At 29.9% G+C, this 14590-nt stretch overlaps 1 protein-coding gene across 2 annotated transcripts in view; it reads left to right on the top strand.

The window, feature by feature from the left end:
• The first annotated feature begins 6753 nt into the window (after positions 1–6753).
• The window catches only part of LOC107453324 (DBIRD complex subunit ZNF326), a 42378-nt gene continuing 34541 nt past the window's right edge, over positions 6754–14590 (top strand). Inside the window, exon 1 of one of the 2 annotated variants that reach the window (XM_071177501.1) lies at positions 6754–6889. Coding sequence is in view for 1 of the 2 variants with exons in the window: in XM_071177500.1 (XP_071033601.1) it covers positions 6995–7018 (24 nt within the window). In the remaining variant the exon portion in view is untranslated. Of the gene's footprint in view, positions 6890–6979; positions 7019–14590 lie in introns of those variants that run through there. The other variant, XM_071177500.1, reaches the window with a different exon arrangement.

Here is a 14590-nt window from a genome sequence, read left to right on the forward strand (position 1 = left end):
AATTTTTTTTATGTATTGATTTTCAAGCTATATATATATATTTTTTAATTTTGTTGATTTTTTAAAAATTTTTCGAAATATCCTATCGAAATATCCTATCGAAATATCCTTCGAAATATCCCTTGAGAACTTTTATTTACGATTATATACGAAAACAACTGTATATTATCTGTATAAAGTAGCATTATGCAGAATGAGTGAACGACTTATAAAACTTTTAATTCAATTTTAACTTTTAAACTTTTTAATTCAATAAAATATTAGATTTTTGGAGTTTGGAGAAAATTTTTCAGCCCATTCTTTTAAAATTTTAAATTAGTTGTGTTTGAAGAAAAATTTTTTTTTTCTCTTCAGATTATAATATTTTCGGACATAGCTTGTTGTTGAATTTAGCAGCATTAAATATTAGCAAAATTATAAAGCAATATTTCAATTATTGATAATCCGCCATGTTTCTTTATTAGGTAGAAGTCTAAAATATGTTTTTTTAATGCAATAATTTTTGTTAAAACTCTATCCGCACTTTGTCGGGGTCCTTAGATTATTACAATTTATTTTTAGTAGTTTCCATCAGTAAAATAATAAAAACTTGACATTTTCTTGGAGTGATCATAAATCTTTTAATTTTGAACAAAAAATTTTTAAAAAAATATAATGAAATAAACTATTTTATAATAACTTGGAAGCACTTTTCCATGGGTGAAAGGTATTACGGTTCTTATTTGTCTGTTTTTTCAGCTGGATTTTAGAATTCATTTATTTATTTTTTTAACTATGATAGTTTTTATCCATTTGTATAGTTTTCAAATATCACCTACACAAAAGTTTCTATTTAATGAAACCATATAGTTTCAGTTTTAAATTAACCAGAATGTTTGAATAAATTAACCAGAATGAATGGTTATTCTGTAAACTAGTTTTATTAATATTATTTTGTAGAAAATTATTACCTTTAAGGTTATCTTCAAATTTGCATGCTATATAATGTATTTTTATAAATACTTAAATAAAAAATACCTAGAAAATATTTCTTGTTTAATTTTATTTCGTGTTAAGTTTCTCCTTTCATTTCACAAATTTAAGCATCATAAAAGGATAATTGTCATTTTATCATTTTGGGTGAACAGAAAGATCACATGATGTGTTCATATCTAAAAAAAGAAAGAGAAATCTTTTGTTGTCAATATCAGAAGGAAATAAATATAAGTAACCGCAATAATTACTTTTAAATTATGTACTCATTCCTTTTCTTCAGTGGAATTTACCAGTACTCTCAAATGTTATTTTCTATTCAAACTGCTGTTCAAAATAGATTGCTCTTCAAAATAGAAATGTCCAAGCCAGAGCTGAACTGTATCACTAAGTGGAGCAAATTAATCAGTTATCATTTGCACCATTCCTATTGAGCAATTCATATCCATTTCCCAATACAAACGTATTGATCATTGAAACATATTGACTGATTGATCATTGCTGGATTACCAGTAGACAGGTAAGAGAAGTGACGTCAACTTAGGCATCTCTATAAAAGGCTTAAAATTGAAAGAGCTGTTTCTTTATTTTATAGTAGAGTAATCTTACGATATTGTCTTGTTATCCAATATTTTCTAATAAAGATATTAAGTTACCTGTTTTACTGTTATTAAAAAAAAATTAAATTTTTTAGAAGTTTTATGTTACTTCTGTGACAAATATGATGTAAAACTGCGTTTAGATAAATTACGTCATTTTTAATTATGAATGCAAAATTAATTTTAAAAAAAATTTCTCCTGCTGTTTCTCAAGCTATGACACAAAATCGTATATATTATTCACATTTGAAATTCATATGTGCGAAGTGGAGCCGCGATAGCCTGGCTGGTAAGGCGTTGGGTCCCGTGTTCGAGAGGTCGTGAGTTCAATCCCGGCCGGCCGAAGACTCCCCGTGTACAAAATGGTGACTGGTGCCATTCTAAATCTGTCGGGATCATAAAGTTCCCATAACTAATCAATACTTCTGGGGGTACTGGATCGGAGATTGGTAATGCTCTGTTTCAGGTCAAAAATACAATCTGCAACGGATGGTTCGCATGCAGGTTGCCGGGCTACCGAAATGGGGGTGCCATCCTCTCTGCGTAGGATCAAAATTGTGATCGCATGCCTTCGGATCATCCTCAGGGATGTTTCCAGGCCGTCGCCAATAGCCCATTGCGCAGCTCTAGTGCGACATAAATGAACCACACCTACAGCAACAGCAGCGGATGGATGGCGTGTAAATGTGCCCTTCCTGTTTAACGGGATGTGTCGTATGTAGCCACCCAGGTTATTTTTTTTTAATTGCAAGATTTTACTAAAAAGAGGGATAACTTAAAGAGGGATAACGAAAAGAGTTCTGGATCAACCGGTTATTTTATGTAACAAGTATTGTTTCATGAGCTTCGCAACGCTCGAATACGTCATCTGGAGAGAAGACCGGTTCCATGCCTTTGGCCCTTCTCCTTTTTTCAGTTGTATAGGGATTGTGCTACGATATTTTTCCTTCTCTTATTATTTCTCGTATTTAATTTTTTTAAAAAATATTTTGTAAAATTTCCATGATGCTTTCTTTTAGAACTATGCTTAAAGTAGTTTTCAGCTCCATATAGTTTCTTAACTTAAAAGATTTTAATCTACTTGAAAATCAAGACAGAAACTAACGTACTTCCTTCTTCCTTGGCTCTCCACAAGCTATTGTTGACAGCATGCGGAATGTTGCCGTAAGTCCAGATTTCTGCTCTACGCCAATGTAGCCCATTCCTATCGCCAATGTACGCTTGAGAAAGGGAAAACCTTTTGGCAAGCTCAGAACCGGTTTTTGTTTATATTAAGAGCAAAAATTAGGCCTTTTTGAACAAAATATTTACATCCTTGCTATAAACTTGATCAACAGTTATCTTAGCTAAGTCAGAAAATAAACAATTGACTATAGTTGTTGTAGTTCGTATACGTCGCACTAGAGCTGCACAATGGGCTCTTGGCGACGATCTAGGAAATATCCCTGAGGATGATCCGAAGACAAAGACATGCCATTACAATTTTGATCCTCTGCAGAGGGGATGGCACCCCCGCTTCGGTAGCCCGACGACCTGCACACGAAGTCGAGCACTTTACGGTAGATCAGTTGGACCAATACCACACACCCTCGGTCCCTAAGTAGACTGATCCAAGTGGTCACACCCCAGCGCACTGATCGCAGCTAGTGATGCTTGACTTCGGAGATCTGCTGGGAACCGAGTCTTATCGATCTTGAGTAAAAGATATAGTTGTGCTCAAAATTGAAAGGGCCATTCATACTGTATGGGAAAAAAAATCGCATGTGCGAATTTGGAGATGAGAAAGCAAACCTGATTGGTGAACTTTATACTGGTTAACATATTTCACCAATCAAGCTCTCGTCCGTAATACCAAATTTCATTAAGGTAATTTTTTGCGTAATGTATGATTGGCCCTAAAAAATGGAGAATTCTCACTGCGTATGATTCGCGTATGCAATCACACGTCAATGCAGTGTGCGGCGCAAGAAGCTAGTCTTGTTTTTAAGCTAGTTTCTAAGCAGTTGCACGTGCGTCTTACGCAATTACAAGCAAAAGAGTAGAATTCGGTCAGTGGTCGGAAAAATGACATTATTTTTGCAGTTAACTACAATTACTTTACAGAGGATCAATATACCTTTTACAGAGGATCAAAATTACTGTCACATGTCTTCGAATCATCCCTGAGGATGATCCGAAGATGAAAACACAGATGATAGTCCATCTATCAAGGATGATAAAAAAAATGATCGATTATTAAAAAATAAATTATTTGATATAATGAACATTTAGCTGGAATCCTATTACCGGCAAAAGCAATCTGGAAAACGTTTTCATGGTTTTCCTTAGCGAGTAAAGCAAAATTTCATAATTTTAATTTTATCTCAATTAAAATAGGTTATGTTTAGAGCTTTCATAAATATATATAATTGTACTTCGATTCTTAAATTGCGAGCTGCGAGTTAATAAGAAGAGCTTTTCGTTATATTCCGAAATATGATACCATATTCATCAAGTATAATAATAATATAAAAATGGATGCTTATAAAAAATAATTTCTTTGAGATAATAATGAACATTTAGCTGGAATTCCATTACCGCCAAGAAATCTGAAAAACATTTCCGTCATTTTTCCTTGCGTGTGACGCAAAATGTGATAACTTTAATTTAATATTCGTTTAAGGAAGTTATTCTTATAACTTTCATAAATATGATTGTACTCCGATACTTAAATTGCGTGTCATTTCGATTTTTGAGTTAATAATACGAAGAGCGATTCGTTATACTCACAAAGATGCTGGCCATCTATCAAGAATCATAAAAAGAAAGACTGATTTTTAAAAAATAATTTATGAGATAATGAGCATTTAGCTGGAATCCAATAAAGGTAAAAGCAATCTGAAAAAAAAAAAAATTCTTTTACGTGCAACTCAAAACCTGATAATTTTAATTTCAATTTTATCTTCATTAAACTAATTTATTTTTGTAACTTTCATAAATATAGTTTTACTCCAATACTTAAATTGTGAGCTACTTTGAATTTTGGGTTGAGTTAAAATGATTCATTAAAAAAAAAAAATTCTTTCAGATTACTGAGAATTTAGCTGGAATTCTTTAAATATCAAGCAATCTGAAAGAAATTTTCATGGTTTCCCGTTACGTGTATCTCAAAATATGATTGTTTTCTAAAACAAAATAAGAAAAAAAAACACATATTTAAAGGCAGCAATGCTTTAATATTTACATAAATTATAAGTTATTTTATCCTTATCTTTCTTCTTTGTTAGAGTAAGAGCATTTGATTATTTGCAATTCATTAGCAGAGTAGACAGTTATTTGCGGATAAAAAGAAATGATTTGGCAGATTTTGATATTTATATATATTGGGTGTACAAATAAGTTCCAGAAAGTTATGGAGAAATTGACTGGTGTATTAGTTATTTCGTAAGCATTACATAATTTATTTCGCGTAAAAATGTCACGTTTTGTGCCAAATAAGCTACATTTGCGGGAACTTTTGATTAATTTTTTTAATTTTAAGAAATCTGCAGCTGAGGCGCATCGAATGACTGGAGAAGCATATGGTGAGGATGCTTTAAGTGAGGGAAGTTGTTGTGAGTGGTTTCAGAACTCTTAAAAACGGGGAATATGACGTGGAAGAAAAGGAACGCAGTGGAAGTCCGAAATTGTACGAAGTCAAGGAATTGGAAGAATTATTAGAAGAAGATTCGTCCCAAACGCAAAAAGAACTTGCTCTTACATTACAAGTGACTAGCAAGCAATTTCACATCGCTTAAAATCGTTGGGAATGTTCCAAAGATAAGGAAGTTGGGTTCCATGCGAACTGAAGCCAAGAGACAATAAACGTCTATTTTGCATGAAAAATGATTTGCTATTTGGAAAGACCTACACCACCCACCGTATTCGCGCCAAACTTTGCCCCTTCAGATTACCCCCTATTCCGGCCGATGGCACATGGTCTGTTGGAACAGAAATTTACATCATTTGAAAATACTGAAATTAAACAGAACCGAAACTTAATATAATTGCTCGTAATCTGAATGATCTCTGGTTTTAAAACTTCAATAAACAAACAAATAAATTATGAGTAATGAATAGACATCTTTAAGCAATATACAAAATAATATACTGGTTTACGGAAATGAAAAAGTTTTAGAATTTAAATTAAATTGCTTTTTAATGATCAACACTGATTACGCGCAATGCAAAGGTACGGCGGAGATGTCAGAAAATAATCACTACGACGACGCGAACGCCACTTTTTGTGCGTAAAACCGGTCTGTCAAAAGCGTGTTGCTTTTCTAAAACCCCCCCGGGAAAGTTAAATGTCCTTATCCCCTATATTAGTCCCTGGNGCGTTCTGCTAATAGCGTGTTGCTTTTTAAAACCCCCCTGGAAAAGTGAGAAGTTCTTATCCCCTGTATTAGTCCCTGGTAGTGACTACAAACTTTAGAAATGCAGTCACTAATTCACGACTTTTAGGAGACGAATTTTGTTGGAAACACCCATGTTGAAAACGATTTTGAATAAAAAAATTGGCTTATTTGAACATGAACAATCATTAAGAAATCGACAGCGAATAATCAGCTAGGAAATCATTAAATAATTGAAATTTTGTAAGTAGTTTTTTACTTTTTTATTTACTGAAATAAAGTTTATCGAAATTAACAAAGAGAATAATTCCGTTGAAATAACATCAATTTTTTTAGTGTACATTCACATTTAAAGAGTGGGTTTAACTGATAAATTAGCTAGTATTCGTAATGTCTAGCTTAAATATTAGTAAAACGTATTTCTTCTTATTACTCAGCATGAGGGGAGATTTGTATCAATGTGTGAAAGGAATCACAACGAATTACTGTTTTTTCTCGTATCGCACTACTCATTATACTACTTTTTTTCTTTTAAAAAAGAAAAAGTAGCACATTACACTATAAACTACATGAAAAAGTAGCAACTGCAGTAGTTTCGCTATTTGTAGCGTGCTTCCTCCTCATGTTTGAAGGCTGCGAGTATAGACGTCCTGATTGGTGAAATATCGTGCTCCGTGAAAAACTAGCTAATCAGGTTCTCGCTTTGCTTCTCTGAAATTTCATCTCAAAATTCTTTGCATGCAGTAAGAATGATAATTAAGCATTAACAGCTCTGCGTAATAGTTTGATGCAGTGAAATTTAGTCCTAAGTTTAAGTTTAAATGTGATGGAAATTGTCAGACAACTCAACTGTATAGGATTTTTTGTTTTCTTTTTTTTAAGAAAAAAATCGACATTTGAAGTTTGTTGAAGAGAATTCAAATTTTGATCCCTTAATCTTGAAAAGTAAGTTTTTTTTTCTGAGCTCAATGTTCGATCTTACTAAAAAATATATCATAAATTGATGCCGAATGCGTTGACCACAAATTACTTTGTTTTAAAATTTAAATTATGACATTAGAGTCTTCCATTCCTGTAAGTCTCGGTCTCTTGCCGACTATTTACTGATTAAGATTTTATGTTTACTGTTTAAAGCTCTTTAATGTACATTGCAATCTCTTCTTTTTTAATTTTATACAGATTCTAACTTAAACATTATGCTTGTTCAGTATAAAATTTTATTATACATAAATGTAAGCTGCTTGTAAAATCAAACGACGCTATTTGTTAGTCATATGAATAAAAAGTAGATCGTTGTTTAATAATTATTGTTTGATTTTTGCTTTTCTACTGATTCTCTTCCCTATTTATTTTGTTTTCACACTTATCAAATAAAGATATATATAGTTGGACTAGGAACAAATTGAGTACTGTAATTAGCCAAATTGACTCTAAATTCTTTTGGTATTATTTGAAGCTTATATAGGCAACTTCAGATTTGATTGCTTTTAAAAAATTTTTGAAATTTTTCCAAATTTAAATAAAAGACATAATTATTAATATTATTCTTAATATATGGTGATACTGTTATGACAAATAAAACTAGGGTTAGTATTGCAATGTGTGTGTGGCTATTATGGCAATGTGATGGCATATAAAATTTAGTAATGTCTTTTTTTATGTTCTGAAATTCTTATAAAAGGCATAGTTTACATAATATGTCTTAGAAAAACAATGCTATTGAGCAATTATTAGATGCGCTACTTTTAATTCAATATTTCTCATCAATCTTTTCAAAAGTGTGTCTAAGACGAAGTGTATCATAATTTTTAGAAATTGTGTATAACTAATGGCAAAAGTTATTGAATATTTCTTATCAAGTCCAGTGTGATGCCAATTCTTGAACTCGCATAATAATCCAGTACGGAAATAGTTTTTCCTTGCTTGATATCTTCATGAGTTAAACTGTATATAGAAACACAGTATGAAAATTGGGAAAAATTCCGCATCATAAACTGTAACAGAATAATCATCAAGTCTAGGCAATTTCCCGGCAGTGTCCCGTGTAAAACTAAAAGAAAAAGACATCAACTAAAGAGACCAACTCGAAAGGTTTAACTTGTAGCCATCTCCATGTTTTTTTTAAAAACAGATTTACAAGATTAAAATCTATTTGGAGCCTTGGCGATTGTAATCGGTGCAACAGTTCGGAATAAGGAAATATCCCAAGAAAGTTAACTGTTTATATTTCAATTGCAGGCTTTATGATGTCACAAGGTTTTTATCACTGAAAAAAAATGGATGAGATTTTCTCATCCTTTCCTGAAAACATGCTTCATTTTGCATCTTAATAGCAAGGCACTAAAATATAAAAAAGCATTGGCGATTGTAGTCGGTGCAACAGATCGCGCTACGGAAATATCCCCTGAAAATTATTTGTTTATATTTCAATTGGAGTTAAGATGTCACAAGGTTTTCATCTCTGAAAAAAAATAATAAAAATGGATGAGAATTTCTCATCCTTTCTTAAAAACAGGATGTAGTTTCTTCAAAATGCAAGTATTTCACATGATTTTAAACTAAAAAAACGTAGATAGCACTAAGTTTGTTGATCCATAATTTTTTAATTAAAAAATTGAAAACCTATGATAAATTTTTAATAACTTTTGTATGACTTATAAAGAAATATTTGATTCTTTAACTAAGTATAAAAAGTGTAAAAATTATAAGGTATAACAAATTACAATAGTCAGCCACTTCTGTTCAGTGCTTTTACTTTGTGAGGTTAATAATAAGTGACTAATGACTTTTATTTAGTTTAAGATTTTGTTTTTATTTTTTTAATTATATTTTAATCATCTTGGAGTTTCAGGCAATGGTCGTTCGTTGATGTAAGCGAAATGCAAATTGAGTTAGTATGGTGAACTTCTAGCATTTAAATGACACAGAGATTAAGTCTAGTAGTGAAAATTAATATATACTGTACTGTGAATTTTTCTGTAATAATACACTCCAATAGTAATGATATTCATGTAATATAGTTCATCTGACGTATGTCTCGGGCTCTGAGTAATCCTATATCTTGTCTTAGATAAAATTAAAAAAACATTGCAAACAAAAAATGTAAGTTAAAATTTTTTTTCATGTATCAATTAACTCTTAAGACTAGTGAAGTGGCCTTTTGTTGCCAATTCATTTTGATGAAATTTGATGTTTAAAAAATATAGATTTTTATGTTTAATTTTTATCAAACTCTATATTGATTCATACCACAGGGATGAGTTCAGTAAAAAACCAGAACAGCTAAAAAAAGAAAACCAAAAATGTTATGTGTAAAAAAACTGCAAATAATTTAAAAAATATCTAAATTTGAGTGAGAAAAAAAGTGTATGTATGAAGAATCCACAGAATGATATCAATGTTTTTATGAATAGGGATTTGACTGAATACCAAATATTCTGCCTAAGAGTATGGCTGAATACCAAATTTTTTTGCTAAATAGCTATATCTTTTTTTGAAAAAAAATCCTTGATAAGTATTTTTTTTTATCTAGAAATAAATTTAGTCATTATTGAAAAATGATCAGAATTTAACTGCATTGGTATGTTGTGAAAGGGAGAAAAAAAACTTTAATAGTAATGTTTAGGATAATAAAGATAATTAGTTATTTAGGATGCTTAAAAATATTTACGATAAAAACTACTGTCTTACGGCTATTGTGAAGTTGAAAAAAAATAGAAAAAGTATCCTTTTAATTCTTAAAATAAAAAATTAATGCTAATACAGTAGAGTCTCGAAAATCCAAGGTAATTGGGGCTGTCACTACCTCGGATTACTGAAAACTCGGATTTTCCGAAAAAGTAGAAAATTTTTAACAACTACAAATGAAATTAAATAAAATGAGTATATTACCTTAAAATCCTTTATTCTTTAGTATAATGACGTAAAAGATTCTTTACAATTTAAAAAAATTGTCAATTTTTTGTTGCTTCAGTATATTACTTCTCTTTGTTGATGCGATAGTCAGCCAACGCTTCAAAAGCAAAACATCTGCAGGGGTGGCTTCAGTTTGCTGTTCTACATATTTTAAGGCTAGTTCTAAGGCTGCAGAACCTTCACTATGAGATATTTTTTTTCTTCTGATAACGGAGAGTCGTTTTCTTCTGAAAATTTGGCACCTCGAATTAAGCGGAACCTTGGACTTCAGAGACTCGAACTTTCGAGACTCTACTGTAATTATAATTTCTGGAAAAAATAGCTATCCATAAAATATTAGAAGAAATAAAAGGTCTGTCAGAACACTTAAAAATACAGTGAAATAACGTCCATAAAAAACAAAGATTATACGCAATCAATCTTAATTTTTGGAACAAAATTGCAAAACTAGACATTTCAGTTTTCCTATTACTGTATTTTCTAGAAAAAAGTGAAGATTAAAGTCTAATAGAGACCCTCTTAAATGCATCCTCATAATAAAAACGTCTACACACACATAGGTTTTTAGAAAAATAAAAAGCTAGATAAAAATCAAAGCAAAATTCTTTCTTAATTTTTAAACGATAGAAGATTTAACGCGAAAAATTTTAACTTAAATTTTTCACCTTGCCATATTTTTAGAAAAAAGTAACCATGAAAAGATAATGTTGATGAGAAAATCTTTTTAAAAACTACTGTCATAATAAAAATACTGATAAAAAGAAAAGTTAAAAAAAAAATCAGGAGAGAAATAGAAAAAGAATTGTTCTTAGTTCTGAATTATAACTTTTGTGTTGAGAATCACAATATATTATGTTAGTACCTAGTTTACTGTACAGGAAAAAAGTGACGATAAAAAATAAAGTCTATTAGAAATGCTCTGTTAACATGCTTTAGTGTAGTTGAAACAGAAAAATAAACAAAAAAAAAAAAGTTCTCAATGTTTAAAAGAATAAGTGCTTTAAAAAGGACGAAATTGACTTGTCTGAATATAATTTAAAAAAGAAAAAATCAGCATTAAAAAACTCATAGTTCAGTATAAAGAAATCTAGTTTCAGTTTTTCAAATTTAGATTTTCTGTGTGTGTTTCCGAACATAAATTAACAAGTTTAAGAACTTAACTCGTAGAAACTATTTCTATGTATTGAAAAATAAAATTTTAGATTTTTCTTTATTAAATCTATTAATATTTACCCGAAAATAATTTTGGCAATAATAAGTTGCTAAATATTCGGCAAAAGGGCCGAATATTCATTACATCCGTAGTTTTAATAAAAATAATGATGTTAGTATTCTATTTATTTATTTGAATTGTGTGAATATGAATCTCAATGTGTTATTTTATGAATCTTAACATTTAATTTTATAATCTGATGGATACGACTCTCATGCTAGATTTTGAAATCGCATTAGTACGAATCTCGATGTTTGATTTTAAAATCGCAATAAAACAAACCTTAATGTTGATTTTAAAATCTTGTGAATACGAATTTAGATATTTGCTTTTTAGTCGTGTTAATACGTACGGGGTATCTGTGCACCTGGAAAGTCATTAGAAATCATGGAATGTCATGATTTTAACTATTTTTTTTAAAAAAAATCATGGAAAGTCATGGATTTAGGTCACTGAAAAATCTAATTTTTAAAATGGAAATTACCCCCCCCCCTCCAAATTTTATGGTGTTCTGAAAATCCCTACTCACAGTCATATTTTATTAAAATATAAAATGTTTTTTTCGTGTTTTTAAAAATTATGTTGTTCTATCAAAAAATGAGAGAAAAACATCATTTCTAGAGCGAACTTAACTATCTTTTAAACCTGTGATTTCAAAATTTTGTTATTTTTTATTTTATCAATTTAAAATTCTAACTGAAGCAAGCCAGCCATTGGCAAATTTTTTTAATATTCCGAAATGAGAACTGAAAAATCAGGAGTATTTCTTTCCTTTCCAGTGAACAAGAAAATTATCTTTAGAATATAATTCTGCAGAAAAAAAGAAAACAAAAATTATTTGCTTTTGTATTTTTTTCTCTTATTTTATTGCTTCAACTCTTTCTTTACTCTGTTTTTTTAAATTTAAAATCTATAAATAAATATGAAGATGCAGAGTATACCTATCATTTCAATTAATGTTCTTATAATGCATTTTATCGTTGTGTTTTTGTCGACGAAAATAGTAACTTTGTTAAGTCATGAAAAATTCTTGGAATTAGTCATGGAAAGTTTTGAATTGGAAAATCTAAAATGTAGCAGATACCCTGTACGAATCTTGATGTTTGATTTTATAATTGTGTGACTGAGAATATTTGATTTATCATGTTAATAAGAATCTTGATGTTTGACTATAAAGTCCCGTGAATATTAATATGGTTGTTTGATTTTAGAGCCGTGTGAATATGAATCTGTATTATTTTCAAATAGCGTGAGTGTGAATTTCGATGTATAATTTTTAAGTCGCTTGAATACGAATCATAATGTGACTTTTAAATCACAAGGAATACAAAAAATGCGGTATTTGATATAAAATCTGAAATACAAATGCGAATCTCGGCAATGATAATGACGATTTATTGTTTGTTTTTTACAATTTCCACATAGTTTTTATAATTTACATGTTTTAAATACAATAAGTATATGATTGAACAATTTTGAATGACACACTGGAGTGATAAATTTTGTAACACTCAACATTTTCATGTAAACTAGAAATAAGTTTGAACTTACCCTTGAAGGTTACCCTTGTGCCCAAGTCCAAGATATAGGCAAACCCATATAATATATACGACCACATGAACATCGTTTGCAGAAAATTTGTCACCATTACAGAAACTATTTTATATTAACTAAAAGAGGGAAAAAAATCTGCTTCTTCAAAGGTTTGTGTTATTCAAATTTCTTAGAAAAAAATTCATCTTTAAGCTCTTCCTACCATCATTGAAAACGCTATTTAAAATTACATATGTGATTTAAAATTTTCTGAGAAAAAATTATCCATAAAACATTAAAAGAGATGTCTATCAGAAACACTTTTTAATTAACAAGTTTTATTTTAAATTAACGAGTTTCAGAACTTAAATATGAATAAAAACTTTTTATAATAATGTATCATAAAAAATACAATTTTAGATTGTTCTTTATTAAAATTACCCCAAAGCATTCCGCTGTCAAAAATAATTTTCCAATTAATATGCTGCCGAATATTCGTTACATCCCCCTGTAATAATATTGCTTTAGCGTAGGGGTGCACAACCTGTGGCCCGCGGGCCAAATGCGGCTCTTCGACTACTGAAGTGCGGCCCGCGAGAGCTTCTAAACACAATAAATTTTTTTTAAGGAATGGCAATTTTTAATCGCACTTTCAAGTCATCACGTTTTGACACAATCAATTTTAACAGATTCTTTAGCAAATGTACGTTTAACGCGCTTTCTTTAAGCCGATTTTATCGTAAATATAAATGATTTTTGGTGCACTTTATTTGAGACGATTTATCTTAAATCTAAGTGATTTTTTATCTTTTTTTTTGCAATTCTTTCTTTTTTTCAAAAATTTTTTTCGACAGTTATTGCTATGCGTTCTGTAGTATAAATTTTTTTTTTTACCCAATTCTAATACGACATGCAGATTTTAAATCGTGCATTTGACACGGTTTTTTCTTGCTGAGTTCAGAATAAATATAAGTAATTTTTTTCCCCTATTATCTCTATACTTTTCCACATGATTTTGACGATCCTGTTAAACTATGATGTTATTACGACACTTGATTGTTAATCGCGCAATTAAATAATCACTTTTTGATACAGTATTTCGGTGCAATTTTATCGTAAATCCTAGTTATTTTTTTCGCAACGAATATGATTTGGTCGAATGTGGTAATGAATTGTAATTTGGTCAAAAACCAAATATTCGGCAAAAAGAAAGAAAAGAAAAATCGACTGAACGTCGTACACTTGGGGCCAAATAGCAAAATCTTTTAGCAGCATAGCAACACTGAAACTAAAATTTCAATGCCCAGAATAATATTTCCTGGAAAAACGTATTCATTAATTAACTCTAAAAAGTAAGGCCAATGAAGAACGATTTTGAAAATGTCGAAAAGCGAAACAGAGAACATAAAAATCAATCTCAATTTTTGAAAGAAAATTTTAAAGCTGAATATCTCAGTTTTCCAATTACCAGAAAAAGTCAAGAGAAAAGAATTATGTCAACAGAAATGCTTTTAAAAATTACTGTGTTATAATAAAAACGTCTGAAAAAAGTTTTTTTTGATGTAAAGAAAATAAAAAGTTAGAAAAAACGTTCTTAATTTTTTAAATGAAAATCTTATGCTGAAAATCGTAATTTAAATTTTTCTCATTGCCATAATTTTAGAAGAAAAAAAATTGCTATAAAATAAATTTCATTCGTAACTTTATTTCTAAAAAAAATGCTGAGTCATAATAAAAATGCCTAAAAAAGAAAAAACAAATTTTTCTTAGTTCCAGAAACAAAACTTTAATACTGATAATCACACTTTTCTATGTTACTGACTATTTATATTACAGTACAGGGAAAGAATGATAATAAATTAATAGTATGAGACGTTCTGTTAAAATGCTGGGTTATAATAAAAACAGCAAAAAATGGAAAAAAATCCTTCTCAATTCTCAAAGTATCGAAAAAATGACAAAATTGACTTGTCTGATTATAATTT

The sequence above is a fragment of the Parasteatoda tepidariorum genome, chromosome 2 (assembly GCF_043381705.1).
Source record: "Parasteatoda tepidariorum isolate YZ-2023 chromosome 2, CAS_Ptep_4.0, whole genome shotgun sequence".
In the NCBI taxonomy this organism is placed as follows: domain Eukaryota; kingdom Metazoa; phylum Arthropoda; class Arachnida; order Araneae; family Theridiidae; genus Parasteatoda; species Parasteatoda tepidariorum.